Genomic DNA, 17,757 nt, shown 5'->3' on the forward strand with positions numbered 1-17,757 from the left:
TCTGGTACACAGTCAACACTATAAGCTTTTGCGAAATGAAATCGCTGTCGAGCAATATACTCCGTGACCTAATGGGCCCCTCAATTAGAGGGTTGACTTCCATATGAGGCGGAGGAAAAGAAAAAAAAACAGTAAATACAAGTTCCTGGAAGAAATCTGCAATGTCTAAAATTTAAAGTGCACTTATAAGTCTCATGATTAGGAAGAAATGAAATCATTTTCATAAAATGATTTAGATGCAACTAATCTTAGGTCCTTATTATAGATGTGACCTATTTAAAAGACGTTATCTTTCAAGGTCTCACAGAATACAAATGAAGTAAGAAAGTTCTACCCTACACAGCAAAAGGGATTTAGATCACTCTTACCAATAAAATGTAAGCAATCAGAAGCATAAAGATTGTACCAATCCAATTTAAAACCTCATTGGTAAATAGACATTAATAAACTGCCTAAGGAAAGCCTACTCAATATCTGTGAAAAGCGGGAAAAAAATTTATTTAAATAAATACATAAAAGCCTACAACTTCTGTATTGTGACAATTTCAATAATTTTTTCCAATAAGGCAAATAAAATCGACAAGCAAGACCACTTTTCCCTCCACTCCTGAGGCAGATAAGAAATAAGAGTGTTTAATCCATCATAGTTTTAACTGGACTATAAATTCTAGGAGGCATAATAACTCTCCTGTTCCCTTTCACGCTGTATACTTACTGGCACTCCTGCATAAACACTGAAATCAGTTTTTTCAAAAAAAGATATTAGAAAGTGAATACTGAAAATTAAAAGCATTACAGAAGTACACATCCAGAGGAACTATCTAAATGGCCTTCAAAGTCCAAGTATGAACAAAAGCCAATCTAGTAAAGCATTTAATAAAATGGTTAATATTTGGGATAAGGTATTCAATAATGACTCACTGTGAAGTATTCACATATTCAAAATAAAGAACTCTTGAGCTAAAAAGTCGTATTCAAATAGTTTGGTTCTTTAATTTATATGCACATATTTTTGTTTAGACAGTTCTTAATCCTGAATAGTTAATTTTAATTGAAGTCTTCAGTATTGTATTTTTCTTAAATTAACCAAGTATTGATGATATTGAAATGTCTACCTCAGACACTATACCTGGTCTGTACGGTTTCCTTTTTCTCTTTTTGACACCATCTGTTCCTTCTACTCCCTTAGTTTCATCATCCACAGCTTCCCGCTCAGGACTAGATTCTGATTTTCCATCACAATCCATAAGTTCTCCTTCTGGAAAAAAGTAAATGTATACACAAAATTGGAAAAACCTATCAAATACATAATCCCTACATAATGGGGAATACAAAGCAGGGTTGTTGCTGAGCCATTTTAATTGCACATCCCTGTTGGTAGGGAAAGTATGAAAGCAGACAGAAGCCCCAAATGGTTGCAGAAATTGTGCTGCTTAGTGCAGTGTTCCCATGAAATAAAACATAATAATCAGAGAAGGGGAACACAGAACTCAGAAAGAGTTCTGTTAAGTGCAATACATTTGCACTTAACAAATTCACTTCTTTAATTGTGTCTTCAGGTCCAGGTCTCCAGACCAGAACTCTCTTCTGAGCTTCAACCACAGCTATAATTGAACACTACCTAGTTACTGAAAACTGTATATCCAAAATGAACTACTAATTTAAAATAAACTGTCTTTTTCCCATGTTACCTATCATCATTAAAAGGCATGGAAATGTAACCTGGAGAAGACAAAGGCCTGGAAGACCACCGTAATCATTCCTAATCTCTTTCCTCCCACAACCAAGACTCCTCAATACCTCTGAAATGCATTTTATCACTCTCTATCACCATCTTAGTCCAACCTCAGATGACTCATTATTAATACAACATGCTGCTATCTAGTTCCCCACCTCAAAGTTTACCTCTCTCCAATCAGTTATTTAAATTACTGCATAAATGACCTTTCTATAAATATGTATCAATTTTCTGCTTAAAATCCTTTCATGTCTTCCCAATGCCCTCAAAATAAACTCCAAATTGCAAGGCCCATTACAACAGCCTTTTGTAAACTTTCCAGCTTCATCTCACTCCCACCAGTGAACTATATTCAGTTCTTTGATTGTATCAAGCTCTTTTTTCCACTATCTTCCCCAATTACTGCCTTCTACCTAATTTATCTTTCAGGATTTATTCTAAACTTCACTGTATTGAAGAATTCCTGATATTTAGATAAGGTTATGTCAAACAGTATACACACTCCTATGTATGAATCTCATGCTTCATTTTAATTGGTTCTTTAAAATCTGTGTCCCTACTGGACTATATTCTCCATGAGAACAGGTACACAGATTTTCTTAGTAACAGGTGTATTGTTAGCAGGATACCTAATACATGTTCAACAAATACTTCACTGAATGCGGTAAATGGAATGCTTAGAGAATGCTATTTTAGAGAATGCTATTTTAACACTATGTAATCAAACTTTTCCAAGTTATATATGCTTTACATTGTATTACACGAAAAAGACATGTTTATCAAATACATTTTAAAATCAAGTTGTTAACTCCTTCATTATTTTCAGTATTAGAGATAACATATTTCTGTAATGGCATGAACAGAGTATGTGTCTTTTGTTTTTTATTATATTTGGTCTATATTTGAAGCCAATTCCATAACAATCTGATAATGGCTATGAACTTATGACTAAGCCATGAAAAGAAAAGTTTATAGGCCAGGCAGGGTGGCTCATGCCCATAATCCCAGCACTTTGGGAGGCCAAGGCAGGTGGATCACTTGAGGTCAGGAGTTCCAGACCAGCCTGACCAACATGGTGAGTCTCTACCAAAAATACAAAATATCCGGGCGCTGTAGTACACGCCTGTAATCCCAGCTACTCAGGACTGAGGCAGGAGAATTGCTTGAACCCGGGAGGTGGAGGTTTCAGTGAGCTGAGATTATGCCATTGCACTCCAGCCTGAGCAACAAGAGCAAAATTCCGTTTCAGAAAGAAGGAAAGAACAAAAGAATGAACGAAAAGAAAAGAAAAGAGAAAAGAAAAAAGAAAATTACTGAAACACAGCAAGCACCAAAGATGACAATACCAACTGTTTACTTTCAAATAAACCCACCTAAAAGTTAATGACAGGGAATTTTGGGTGAAGGTGGTAGGCTAAATTCATATATTAAAATTTCATTCTCCTGAAACTCTACTAAAAACACACTGAAATAATCTATTTTTAAAAGATAAAATCAAGCTGGGGCATGGTGGCATGCCTGCAATCCCAGCTATTTGGGAGGCTGAGGTGGGAGAAAAGAATTGCATGAGCCAGGAGGCTGAGGCTACAGTGAATTATGATCACAGCACTGCATTCCAGCCTGGGCAACAGAAAAAGACTCAATCTCCTTTTAAAAAAAAAAAAAAAAAAAAAAAAGGACAGACAATAGGAAAGGAGAAAAACAACTTAACAAAGTTAAATTCTCAGTTGAGAGGAGAAAGAACTGAAAAAAAGAATGCAGTTTATAACAATCCTCAGAAGGCTGAGAAACTAGGAAAACTGGCTACCTTTGGAAATAAGTGGGAGAAAACCGAAGCAACAAAAGCTTTATTTAATTACCTACACAAGTCATACTCCCTACACCTGCTTCCTAGGTTTACACACTGAGAAGCTGCTACTCTCATTCATGGGATGCAGGATTCCTGGGTGACCTTAAACGGAACAATGGGATAAAGACTGAAAATCGGATAAAGAAACTATACTAAATGTGGGCATACTAAATGTGGACAACCCCATCCTGCTCCCGCTGCCGTACCCCACATTTCCCCACTAAATTCTCAGAAAGTTAGCAGCCAGATCTCTAGCCTCCAAGTATGAGGTTTGAAAAGACTGTTGTGGGGAACCTGATCAGTTCAAGAACATCTAAAGATACTGAAATCAGAGGGTTCCCCAAATGGTCAGCACAAATCACCCCACTAAACTTACAAATTGACAAGCACCACCACATACTCAAAGCTTTCCAATCAACTACTTAATTCCTTTTTTAAAAAATAAAAATAGTATCTATCCAGTCTCCATCTTTAGTTATTCACTTTTTTTTTTTTTTTTTGAGGCGGAGTCTCGCTCTGTCACCCAGGCTGGAGTGCAGTGGCCGGATCTCAGCTCACTGCAAGCTCCACCTCCTGGGTTTATGCCATTCTCCTGCCTCAGCCTCCCGAGTAGCTGGGACTACAGGCACCCGCCACCTCGCCCAGCTAGTTTTTTGTATTTTTTAGTAGAGACGGGGTTTCACCGTGTTAGCCAGGATGGTCTCGATCTCCTGACCTCGTGATCCGCCCGTCTCGGCCTCCCAAAGTGCTGGGATTACAGGCTTGAGCCACCGCGCCCCGCCTAGTTATTCACTTTTAATCGTGCAGGTACAATAAAGATTATCTGATGATGGTCTATAACAAGCTTGTCCAACCTGCAGCCCAAGATGCTTAAAATGTAGCCCACTACAAGTTCATAAGCTTTCATACAACATTATGAGACTTTTTATGAGTTCTGGGTTTTTTTTTGTTTGCTTTTTTAAAAAAAGCTCATCAGCTATCGTCAGTGTATTTTACGTGTGGCCCAAGACAATCCTTTTAATGTGGGCCATGGAAGCCTGAAGATCTGCAACATCCCTGACAGAGACCTGAAAACATAAAAGACAATTTGGAATTAATAGACTAAGTAGGAAGAAAAAAATTTTTAAAAAGATTAAAATCCTCTGAGGGATAAGATTAGCCATGAGGCAAGAATAGGATGCTACAAAAGAAACATTCAAAGGGAAGAAAGAAAGCTCATGAAATAATTGAAATAACAGAAATAAAAACAAAACTCAGTAGAGGAAGATAAAATAAGGACATGAATTGGAAAGAAGCAGAGAAAAACTGAGTACGTTTCACATCTGAAGAGCAGAATTCTAGAAAAAGAGAGGGAACTGTTGTCAATAATATAGTTCAAGAACATCTCCTGCCACTGAAGGATGTAAGATGGCAGACTGAAAGAGACCACTCAGTGCCTAACAAAACAGATTTTAAAAATCCAAAATAGACAAAAACAGACGTTATCCTCATGAAATTTTAGAACACCGAGGACAAAGAATTTCCTAAGAGCTTCTAAGAAAACACAGGTCACATAGCAAGAACCGAGTTCTTCATATACTAGAAACTAAAAGGCAGTGGATCAATGGACTAAAAATGATAAATGAAAATGCATTTCCAACCTGGAAAAGATCAGTCAGGTAGGAAGGTAAAATAAAGACATTTTCAGAAGTATATAATGCCCAAAACTTACCTTCCACACATTCTCTGTCAGGGAGCTATGGAAGATACGTTCCACCCAAATTGACGGAAGAAATAAGAGAAATTAATGAAACTGCAGAAAACACATGTAACACAGGAGAGAACACAAGATGATCTCCAAGATGAAGAAGAAATCCCTAAATTAATCATATGTAATGGTTTGTGGCCAAGGATAGCACTGGATCTAATACAAAGACCACCTTTCAACTGAAACAATGCACACGAGGACAGTAAAACCCAAGAGAGCACTTTTATTGATGAGGTTCATAGTGACACCAGTAAGCATACATGTTGAGACAAATGGCATAAAGTAGCACATACAGTGCCCTAACACAAGTGGTATCACTGAAGGCTAAAGTCTCTTCTAACCAACATCTTCACAAGGGCCTTCTAATTCCCACAGGCCGCAATAAAGAAAAAGACCATATCGGCCAGGCGCGGTGGCTCATGCCTGTAATTTCAGCACAGCACTTTGGGAGGCTAAGGCGGGTGGGTCATGAGGTCAGAAGATTGAGACCACCCTGGCTAACATGGTGAAAATGCGTCTCTACTAAAAATACAAAAACAGCCGGGTGTAGTGGTGGGCGCCTGTAGTCCCAGCTACTCCGGAGGCTGAGAGAGGAGAATGGCATGAACCCGGGAGGTACAAGTTGCAGTGAGCCAAGACTGCACCACTGCACTCCAGTCTGGGCGACAGAGCGAGACTCTGTCTCAAAAAAAAAAAAAAGGAAAAAAAGGAAAAGACCATATCACCCAAACATGAGACATTCTTCCATATATGCATACTTATATCTAGATGACTAATTTCTGGAAAGTTATAAGAAAACCACTGGTTCTTTCCAAGGAAGGGATAGCCGAGAAAGGTAGACTAACTTAACATTGTTCACTCTTTTTAAGACCTTTGTATTTCTTATAGCTATTGCCTATTCAAAAACAAACCTCTAACAGGGAAAGAATGAAAGCTTTTCTTCAATATCTGGGACAAGGCAAGGATACCTAATCTTAACACTTACATTCAACATAGTCCTAGCCAGAGCACTCACGTAAGGAAAGGAAATAAAAAGCATCCAAGCAGAAAAAAGGGGGCAAAATTATCTCTGTGTGCAGATGACATGATCCTGTATGTAGAAACCCCTAAAAATTCCACAATTACTAAAATAAATGAATTCAGTCAAGTAGCAGGATACAAAATCAATATACAAAAATCACATGCATTTCTTTATACCAATAATGATCTGAAAAAAAAAATCAAGAAAACATTTCCACTTAAAATAACATCAAAAAGAATAAAACACTTAGGAACAAATTTAATGAAGGAAGTAAAAGGTTTATATACTAAACATTATAAAATATTGACAAAAGAAACTGAAGACACAGAGCCGGGCGTGGTGGCTCATGCCTGTAATCCCAGCACTTTGGGAAGCCAAGGCGAGTAGATCACCTGAGATCAGGAGTTCAAGAGCAGCCTGGCCACATGGCAAAACCCTGTCTCTACTGAAAATATAAAAATTGGCCAGGTGTGGTGGCAGGCACCTGTAATCCCAGCTACTTGCGGGGGCTGAGGCAGCAGAACTCCTTGAGCCCAGGAGGAGGTGGAGGTTGCAGTGAGCTGAGATCGCGCCACTGCACTCCTGCCTGGGCAACAGAGCGTGACTCTATCTCAAAAAAAGGAAAAAACCTGAAGACACAAATAAATATAAAGATATCCCCATGCTTGTAGACTGCAATAATATTGTTAAAATGTCCATACTATCCAAAGTGATCTACAGCTTCAACGCAAATTTCCAAAGGCATTTTTCACAAAAATAAAAAACACAATTCTAAAATTTGTATTAAATCATAAAAGACCCTGAATAGCCAAAAGAATCTTGAGAAAGAAAAAGTAGAAGGTATCACACTGATTTCAAGTTATATTACAAAGTGATAGTTATCAAAACAGTATGGTACTGGCATAAAAACAGACACATGGATCAATGGAACCGAATACAGAGCCCAGAAATAAACCCAAGTATATATTACAAGCTAATTTTTGACAAGTCCAATAAGATACAACAGGGAAAAGATGGTATCTTCAATAAGTAGTGGTAAGAAAACTAAATATCTATATGCAAAAGAATGAAACTGGACCTGATGCCTATCTTACACATCATACACAAAAAGCAACTCAAAATGGATTAAATACCTAAGACTTGAAACCATAAAGCTCCTAGAAGGAAATACAGGAGAAAAACTCCTTGATATCCTCCTTGACAATGATTTTTTGGATATCACACCAAAAGCTCAGGTAGCAAAAGCAAAAATAAGCAAGTGGGACTACATCAAGCAAATAAGCTTCTGCATAGCAAAAACAAAAACAGGGTTAAAAGGTAGCACAGAGATTAGAGGAAAATATTGGCAAACCACACATCTGATAAGGGGTTAAAATCCAAAACATATGAGGAACTCACACAACTCAGTAGCAAAAAACCCCCCAAATAACTGGATTTTAAAATAGGCAAAGGACCTGAATAGCCATTTTTCCAAAGTCACACAAATGGTCAAATAGTGTATGAAAAGATGCTCAACACCATAATCATCAGGAAAATGAAAATTAAAACCACAATAGATATCATCTCATGTCTCTTCGAATGACTATCATCAAAAAGGCAAAGACAAAAGTGTTGGTGAAGATGTGTAGATAACGAAACCTTTGTACACGGTTGATAGGAATGTAAATTAGTATAGCCATTATTGAAAACAGTATAGAGGTTCCTTTAAAAAAATATAACTACCATAAGATGCAGCAATGCCTCTGTTGGGCATATATTCAAAGGTAATAAAATCAGCACCCGAGAGAGACATCTGCACTCCCATATTCATGGCAGCATTACTCACAATAGCCAAGATAGGAAACAAACTAAGTGTCCTAATGGACAATTTACTTATCCATTCAAGGACAGATGAATGGACGAAGAAATTGTGATGTGTGTATGTACATATATAAGTCCTCCCTTAATGTCATCAATAGGTTCTTGGGAACTGAAATGTTAAGCTAAATGAACATACAGCATGTTCTCAAGTAACACTGTTTCCTTCAATCTAATTTTGGTATAATGCAATGGGAAAAAAAATCAGTTTTGTCATAGGTTTTTTCCACCTCTTAACCACAGTTTCTAAGAACTTACTGATGACAATGAGGACTTAACTATACAATGGAATAGTTGGCCTTAAGAAAGGAGATACTGCCATTTGTGACAACATGGATGAACCTGGAGGAAGCTATGCTAAGTAAAGTAAGCTAGACACAGAAAAATACTGTATCATCTCAATAAGCAGAATGGGAGGCAGGGGGGTGAGAAGCTGAATATATAGAGAACAGAATGGTGGTTATCAAGGGTCTGGGGTGGGGGATGGGTGGGATGGGAAGAAGTAGGTCGGAGGGTACCAATCTGCAGTTAGGTAAGATGAATAATTCTAGAGATCAAATTAATACACAACATGAGAACCACAGTTAATAATATTGTGTACTGAAAATTTGCTGAAAGAGGTTTTACATGCATACACACACACAGAGTAACTATGGAAGATGAAGGATACAGACATCTGTCTGACCATAGTAATCATTTCACTATGTATACAAAGCATGTTGTATACCTCAGATATGTATAACAAAAATAAATGAGAAAAAAAAAAAAAACCCCGTATCCTACCTGCAAAAACAGTTTCAAATGCATTATGTCTTTGGATTTAGCAAGGAATTCACCTTTGCAGGCCCACCTACATACAACATTATAAATATACCAGGTGATTCATTGTATTATTCACAGTAAAAGATTGAAAGAAACCTAAAGGTTTATCAACAGGGGAAAGAACTGGTAAATTAAGTTGCTTATATTTCCATATAAAGGAATATTTGGAGCCATAAAAAAATGAATGACAGTAAAAAGTAGCAAGACAAGAGGAACAAAAACTATATATATACACATTTCCTTGTACATGCATAAAACACATCTGGAAGGTTACAGAAGAAACCTCCTAGGTTTCTGGAGATGTAAACTGGGGGCATGAAGGCAGGGGAAAGGGAGAGACTTCGCTGTTTACCTTTTTATTCTTTTCCAATTTTAAATCATTTGAATCATTTGAATGCATTTGTCTAGAAATCAAATTTTAAAAGTTGAGGGAATTAACCTTACAGAAAGTAACAAACCTCAAGAAAGCAGCCACCTTCACCAGGTGGATAGTTGACCTCACTCTTCCCACTCTACAGTAGTTACTGAATGCCAGTCTCCTCCCTCCACTCAGTCTGCCCCACCTGCTGGCCTGCTACAGCCTCGGTGCAGTCCTATTCCCACACCTCCAAACACGTCCATACATTGTGATGGTCTATCTGGGGCCACCGATTGAGAGGAAATGTGCTGTGTTTCCATTCTTGAGACAGAGTGTTTTTATTTTCTTGAGGTTTGGGATTCTTTTCTTGCAATAACAGGGAGATCCCAGTAGGTGAGCGAGAAAGAAGTATGCTTTTATTGCATAAGGAATTTGTTTCTGATATACCAAAGTGATGATGTATGACTTTTCTTAAAGAAGTAGTTATTAGAAGAGTTAAAAATCAATGGAAACAAAAAGTCATAGGTATTGTTCCAATACTCCAGGAACATCACAGTTTGGATCCTGCAGAGGTGTGTAATATAATGTGTAATATTACATTCTGACAACCTCAAATTAAAAAATGCACAGCTGAAGATCACTTATAGTCAATACTACTTTTCAACCTTTAAGTTCATCAAGTCTCTCCCTAATGTATTGTACTTTTTAATAAAGGAAACTGTCAGATATGCTATAATACAGAGGAAAACATTTATATACTCTTTCATTATAATTTTTCCACAACTTCCAAAATAAAGAAAAAGACATGGAGACATTAAGTTCAGAGAATAATTGTGGCAGACAATTCCCCCATCCTAAAAGTTCAATTACCCAAACACAGGCATGATTTCTTACTAACTGAAAAGGAACTGAATTCACATGTAAAGACAAGCGCAGGATTCTGTTGAGTTCTGCTGGACACAGAACACAATTGCCGAAGCACTGGTTTAGCGCTTGTATTCTAACAGCTCACGGTTACTGAGCACTCTACGCGTGGGAAGAGCCAGTGCCGGGTGCCTGGCATGCATCCTTGCACCTCATCAGCACAATTATCCTATGGGCTCATCCTAGTTCACCTATTTTATAAATGAAAACACTAGCATTAGAGAAGTTAAAAACTTTGCCTAAAAACATCCAGAGTAGGTTTCAACATCGCCCACTACTTTATAATGCTTTCCCAAGAGCACTGAGACATTATCAAAACACATTAGTGAAACAGTCTAAAACGTCACAAATTTTAGGTTTAATACAAAATGCCCAGAAAACGGCAGCATTATTAGAAATCTCAGCATAATGTAATAATAAGAACTTATGATGATTGTATCCTTTTCCTGTTTTTTCTCCTGTATAGGCATATTAAATACCATAAAACTTATTTTAGAGGTGTGTGTGTATGTGCAGTTTCAAGACAATAATCTAAAACATTTTTAATATAACGAAGTATGGCAATACTAAATATTTAAAAGGGATTTTTATTTAGCCAACAGCAGAAAGCAAAAATGTTGTCCAAGTAACATGCATTTCTTTTATCCCTAGGAATGTACCTTTCCTTCCACAAAGCATGTGAGATCCTGGCATGTAAATGAACATGATGGACTAGTCATGAAAATATTGTATATTCAATTCCTTAAATTCTAAAATTGTCTTAGCATTTAACATCCAACACACTAAACAATCTTTTTTTATATTCAATAAAAATAAGGACAAATTCAGTAAATTCAGATGGGCTATTTTATCACGTAAAGTTAAAAAAAGCAAAGGTAATTTTTCAACTGATTTTCTTTTACCCTGATACAAGTCGATGAGAAAATATGAAATTGAAACATATTACCATTTCTCAGTGTCTACAAATGGTAGTCACAAGGAAAAGCTTCCAAGGTCTCTTGTGTTGTTTTTAAAAGATATTATAATCTCATAATTTGGGAAACAATGTGTACTATTATCAAGAAACCTTTCATATTTTGTGAAATGGAGCACTTCCCTAATTTAAGAGACTATGGAAACCTTTTTCAGACATTTTTTTAACATCCTCAGAAATGGAAATTCTTGTTAATGCTGATCTGATCAATTCCTCCTAAGTTTATGGACTATTTCTTCACAAACTACAAGTCCCCAAATCAAATTATCTGTTCAATGGTATCTGAAATCAGTTATATACAAGCATCAGAAAGCTTTTCTCCCAGCAACATAGACCCAAAACACACTACTACAAAACAAAAATTATCAAGAACATACAAAAGACATATCTTTTTTTTTTTTTTTTTGAGATGGAGTCTCACTCTGTTGCCAGGCTGGAGTGCAGTGGCTCAATCTTGGCTCACTGCAACCTCTGCCTCCCAGGTTCAAGCAATTCTCTGCCTCCCGAGTAGCTGGGATTACAGGCACGTGCCACCATGCCCAGCTAATTTTTGTATTTTTAGTAGAGACAGGGTTTCACCATGTTGGCCAGGATGTTCTTGATCTCCTGACCTCAGGTGATCCACCCGCCTTGGCCTCCCAAAGTGCTGAGATTACAGGCATGAGCCACCAAGCCCGGCCACAAAAGACATACCTTTTCAAAGCCACAATTACCTCTCACCTGGACCACTGTTCCTCACTGATCTACCTGCCATAATTCTTGCACCTAATGATCTACTTATATCATAGGAGAGTGTCCCTCTTAAAATATAAATAAGATCATGGTGTTCTTCTTTTCAGAAACATTCAATGGCCTCCCATTCCATTGCTATTAAGCACAAACTACTGACACATCACCTTATGGTTGTGTTGAGATATACTGAACTGCCCTTCTTGTCTGTCCATCTCTAATCTTCTCACTTTCTGACTGTCCGCTCTGCTCACTCTGTTGGTCTCCACAACACTCTTCAAATGTACTCAGCACACTCTCACCCAGAGCCTTTACACTGGCTTCCTCACTGTCTGGGATGCTCTTCTCTCAGGTAATCAAGTGGCTCACTCACTCACCTCTTTAAAATCTGTGCTCAAATACTGCTTCCATTCATATGGACCCTAAACACCCATCTGTACTTCCAATTCCTTTTTTTTTTTTTGGAGATGGAGTCTTGCTCTGTCACCCATGCTGGAATGCAGTGGTGCAATCTCAGCTTACTATAACCTCCACCTCCCAAGTTCAAGCAATTCTTCTGCCTTGGCCTCCCGAGTAGCTAGCTGGGATTACAAGTGCATGCCACTGAGCCCAGCTAATTCTTGTATTGTTAGCAGAGACGAGGTTTCACTATGTTGGCCAGTCTGGTCTCCAACTCCTGACCTCAAGTGATCTACCTACCTCGGCCTCCCTAAGTGTTGGGATTACAGGCGTGAGCCACTGTGCCGAGCCAGCCAATTCCTCTTAATCAAACTTTATTTTTACCATGGGACTTGCCAAACATGTTATAATCAACTGATTTTTTTTTTAAGAGTTGGGTTACTTAACATTAAAATATAAACTCTCTGCAGAGAATTCTACCTGCTTTGTACACTGATATGATTTCCAACATCTGACATACAGTAGGTATTCAATAAATTCTATTGTCTCAAAGGCAGCTGCAGTGGCACATGCCTGTAGTACCTGCTACTTGAGAGGCTGAGGCAGGAGGATCACTTGAGCCCAGGAGTTGGAAACCAACCTGGGCAACATAACAAGACACAGCCCCTTAAAAAAAAAAAAAAAAAAAAAAAAACTATGAAATAAAATATAATGGAACAGAAATAATTATCACTTCATTTCTAAATAGGTTGAAAATAAATATCCGCCCCAAAAATGAGCAAACCTATAGTAATTCTCTTTAGGATATAACTCATATTGGATTTTAAATTACTATTAAAATATTTTGCTATCTCAAGAATTCAGCAGGCTGAGCAGACCAGATGGCTCGAGCCCAGGAGTTCAAGACCAGTCTGGGCAACACAGCAAAACCCCATCTCTACAAAAAAAAAATACAAAAATTAGCCTGGCGTGGTGGCCCGCATCCATGGTCCCAGCTACTCAGGAGGCTGAGGTAGGAGGGACGCTTGAGCCCAGGAGGCAGATGTTGTAGTGAGCCAAGATCGTGCCACTGCACTCCAACCTGGGCAACAGAGCGAGACCCTGTCTCCCCACCAAAAACAAAAAAAAATTCAGCTAGAAAAATGTTACATTTACATTGATCAAGAAAGTGTTTATAAACCAATAGTTTATGATGCACACTGGTGAATATGAAGTTATACCTGAAGCTTAAATGACAGCTTTTCCATTTCTAGAATGTATGCATCAAGTTCTACATTAACTTAAACATGGTATTATCCAAGCTCACAGTATCTGAGAAGGTTTATGTTATCTAGCAAACTAAAGTCAAGCCCTCTGTATTTCCCCACCTGTGATCTTCAAAGATACGGTGCTCCTTGAGATTTCTGAAAGGTAGGTCTGTTCTAAAATGTGTGAAAGGAAGAGAACCTGAAAAGGCAAGGTCTAAGAAGATCACTCATTTGGAAATGGCAAGGGTCACATCAGGGGTTATCTAAGTTAGTGTGATTTACCCTTTGGTAAATCATACACATATTTCAAAAGTTACTTTATATGCTTTAATTCTTGCACACATATTTCATGGAAAATAAATTAGTATTACCTCGACTATCATCCATTTCACCATCCCTTGAATGCTCTGATTGGATGTCTGGAGGGGTCTGAAGGACGGCCACGCTATTCTGATTTATAATCTTCAATTTCAATTTTGGTTTTGACCGTTTTCTTCTTGGAACTGTAACTGTGAGGCTCTGTAACTGAGTCATCCCTGATTCAGTCAAACACACACCATCCTGGGTATAAGTCTTGGGTGGGTCTAAAATTACAAAATCCCAAGAATACAAATTTAAGCTTTCATTTTAAATTTGACTGATTACTGTTCCAAAATACCCACGTCAAGGGAATGTGACTGTAGTTCTAGAAAGCAATTACGTATCTATGAAATGCATGAATAATTAACTTCATGATACCCAATAAAAACTAGGAACAATAGGTCAAACTTTCTGGGATTATAGGCAAAAAGGCTGCATATTTTTTAAAAATGGTCTTCCTAGGCTGGGTGCAGGGGCTCACACCTGTAATCCCCAGCACTTTGGGAGGCTGAGGCGGCAGGCGGATCACGAGGTCAGGAGATCGAGACCATCCGGGATAACACAGTGAAACCCTGTCTCTTCTAAAAACACAAAACATTAGCTGGGCGTAGTGGCATGCACCTGTAATCCCAGCTACGTGGGAGGCTGAGGCAGGAGAATCGCTTGAACCCGGGAGGTGGAGGCTGCAGTGAGCGGAGATCATGCCACTGCACTCCAGCCTGGGCGACAGGGCGAGACTCTGACTCCAAACAAAAAAAAAAGTCTTCCTGGCATTTCTATTTTCATGCCCCAATAAAAAGAGTTAGAAGCACTGCAACTAAACGCAATGCTCAGCTAATCCACTATGAGCTTTTTCCTAGAAAAGATCAAAAGATAGGGATATATTTACATAAGAGAAGAGAGAATACTCCAGAAGTTCATCTGGAAAAATCAGAGTATCAACATAATTACTAATAGGGAGAGGTAATAAATAAATACAAATCCTGCAGATTTAATTTTAAATGTACAAAACTGTTGTTCCTTAGAACAATTCCTGTACTATCCAAATGTTTTTGTATCAGGTGCTATTAAATACAAGTATTCAAAAGAATGATTGTTTAATAAGAATATCATATTAATCACCATACTAAGTTTATTTATTATTTTAAAAATTAAGAGATTGAATTAATTCTAAAATAAATCTGTTTGCTAACTAGGCCACATTTTCTGCTAACTGATAATTAAGCACAGTAATATATCAATGAAACCAAAGCAAGTATGGCATTAATGGTTATTCTAAGAGCTGTTATTTTTGTTGCCAACTTGCTGAAATTTATAGGAGTACTGCCCCAGTAAAGCTGGACGACATTTTATATATCATTGTGGAAATGATTACCAACATGAGGGAATTTGGATAGAACACCTATACGATTGAAGCAGGTTTCACGAGTGGTAAGCCAATTATGTAAAAATTAAGCAAAGTATATTAATTAAATTAAGTAAAGCATTTCAAATTTTACCTAGCTCTTTTACTTTTGTGACAATTTGTGCTACAAGTGAAGATTCACAGCAGTCTGAGGAAGGCACTGAAACGAAAAAAAAAATCCAGGTAATTCTTTTCAGAAAAAGTAAAGTGTATTTAAATACTTATATATGATTAAAATTTGTTTCTATACTCATTTTATTAAAATAAATGTTTGAACACTAAAGTTAAAAGTGGTTTTTAAAGCAACAACAAAACAAGAAGTGGTGAAGGAAATACTCAAGTCATGGAGGAAAACCTGGCTAAGAAAGAATCAATATATTGGATTTTGACATATTGTCAATAACTACAAGATCATGTTCCTTGGAAGCAAAATTATAGTTTACATCTAAAGTATATGCTTTTTACTGTTTCATGTCAACTGTTTTATTAAAAGTTGTGATAAGTCATGTGTAACCAAAAGTAATATTTTTCGTAAAATACTTGTCAAAGTAAGTTTCACAAAGACAAAATAGAGTAGAGCTAAGCTAATTCATTGGTTATGGACAGTAAGGTGCAAGTGAGTGGTACAAGAGTGCAGACTCACAGTTTAAATTATTCTCTTACCATTAGACGCAGGCATATAGGGTCTGCACATGCTACAATCAAAACCAATGTCTGCTACATTTTCCACTTCTTCCTCAGTATTTAAGTTTTGACAAACTGCATGCATCCATCTAAAAAGACCATATTTGTACATGTGTTTTAAAAAATGGAATATACTGATAACTGCTACCTTTTAAAACCTGTAACACTGACAGTCTTCAAACTTAAAAGCCCTAAGCCTCACATGCTCCTGCTACCTTGCCCTTGTCTCCTAACTATCCCTATTAACAGAAAACTTTCATAGAGCTAAGAAGGAAATAAAAGGAGTCAGAACAACTATTAGAGAGGAAGCAAAGCACATTACATAAGGAAGCCAATTATTTTATCATCATATATTAAATATTTCAAAGACAGCAAGGAAGCTAGTTAGAGCAAACAGAAAGGTATTCAGAAATACTGCAAATGGCAGTGCTAGCATGTATGTGCTCCATGCAATGCATCTAATTTGAAGTAGACATATCTTATGTAAAGCAATGTTGAATGGTAATTGGGAAATAAAGTAAAAAGTTGTCTTGCATTGGAACAAAGAATTAGTAGGCAGAGTCCCAAGAATACTGTACTACTGATGAAATAATACTATTAATAATAATAAATGTTCACTGTTTAACTTCTAAAAGAGTACAACAATATACCAATGAAAGCAAGGAAACATTCTTGATTTTGAAATTCCACATAATTACGTAGGGCAGGCAGAAGGTGGTATCTAATATCTAGATATCTAGTATTTAGAGCTTTGAGAAAAAGTGGTTTAAGGAAAACAGAATGTGTTAGATATTCTTTATAATTTATTAAAAGATTCAGAAACCCTCCATAAGAAATGGCATAGATGAAGGCAATAATTCTCCATCTAATTTCAAGGGATTCCTAAACCCTCAAAAAGGCCTAAATTAAAAATCTTTAGTCTTGGCCAGACGCAGTGGCTCACGCCTGTAATCACAACACTTTGGGAGGCCGAGGCGGGTGGATCACAAAGTCAAAAGATTGAGACCATCCTGGCCAACATGGTGAAACCCCATCTCTACTAAAAATACAAAAATTAGCTGGGTGTGGTGGCACACGCCTGTAGTCCCAGCTACTCGGGAGGCTGAGGCAGGAGAATCGCTTGAACCCAGGAGGCAGAGGCTGCAGTGAGCCGAGATCATGCCACTGCACTCCAGTCTGGCGACAGAGCCAGGCTCAGTCTCCAAATTAAAAAAAAAAAAACAAAAAAACAAAAAAAAAAAACTTTAGTCTGGAGTTGAGAATTCAAAACAGGAAATCGCTTCTGTAAGTTTCTAGGTGACTAAAAATCTACAAAGCAAAAAGTTCTGTACCTAAAACTTACGATCAAGGAAAAGCTATTTTCCATTTTCTTTTTGCTACATTTCAAAGAGAAAAGCTTTAAAAAGATGAAAAAATAGCACAATACCTATCACATTGTCTACATTGCAGAATAAGATCTTCTTCTCTATAGTTTCGATAGCAGACTGGACAGGAAGATAAGCTTGCACAAGGAGCGCACTGTGTGTAATTGTTCTGCCATTCACATCTTAGACCTGCAGATGTTGCTCCACAGTGTCTGCACCAAACACACCTGAAATCCAAATCCCCCCGAAAAGTCTCAATTTTACTTTCTTAGTTATTCAG

The 17,757-nt window shown here is 37.5% G+C and overlaps 1 protein-coding gene across 10 annotated transcripts in view; it reads right to left on the minus strand.

Annotated features, from left to right (window-relative positions):
• Window positions 1-17,757, minus strand: part of KMT2C (lysine methyltransferase 2C) — a 305,698-nt gene that overhangs the window by 77,129 nt on the left and 210,812 nt on the right. For all 10 annotated transcript variants that reach the window (XM_030933367.1, XM_030933361.1, XM_030933358.1 and 7 more), the window contains 5 exons: window positions 17,540-17,704; window positions 16,093-16,202; window positions 15,524-15,589; window positions 14,036-14,248; window positions 1,130-1,258 (listed from right to left, as the gene is read on the minus strand). In XM_030933367.1, coding sequence (XP_030789227.1) covers window positions 1,130-1,258; window positions 14,036-14,248; window positions 15,524-15,589; window positions 16,093-16,202; window positions 17,540-17,704 — 683 coding nt within the window. The remainder of the gene's footprint in view (window positions 1-1,129; window positions 1,259-14,035; window positions 14,249-15,523; window positions 15,590-16,092; window positions 16,203-17,539; window positions 17,705-17,757) is intronic.

Source organism: Rhinopithecus roxellana, chromosome 6 (genome assembly GCF_007565055.1).
Source record: "Rhinopithecus roxellana isolate Shanxi Qingling chromosome 6, ASM756505v1, whole genome shotgun sequence".
Taxonomy (NCBI): Eukaryota; Metazoa; Chordata; class Mammalia; order Primates; family Cercopithecidae; genus Rhinopithecus; species Rhinopithecus roxellana.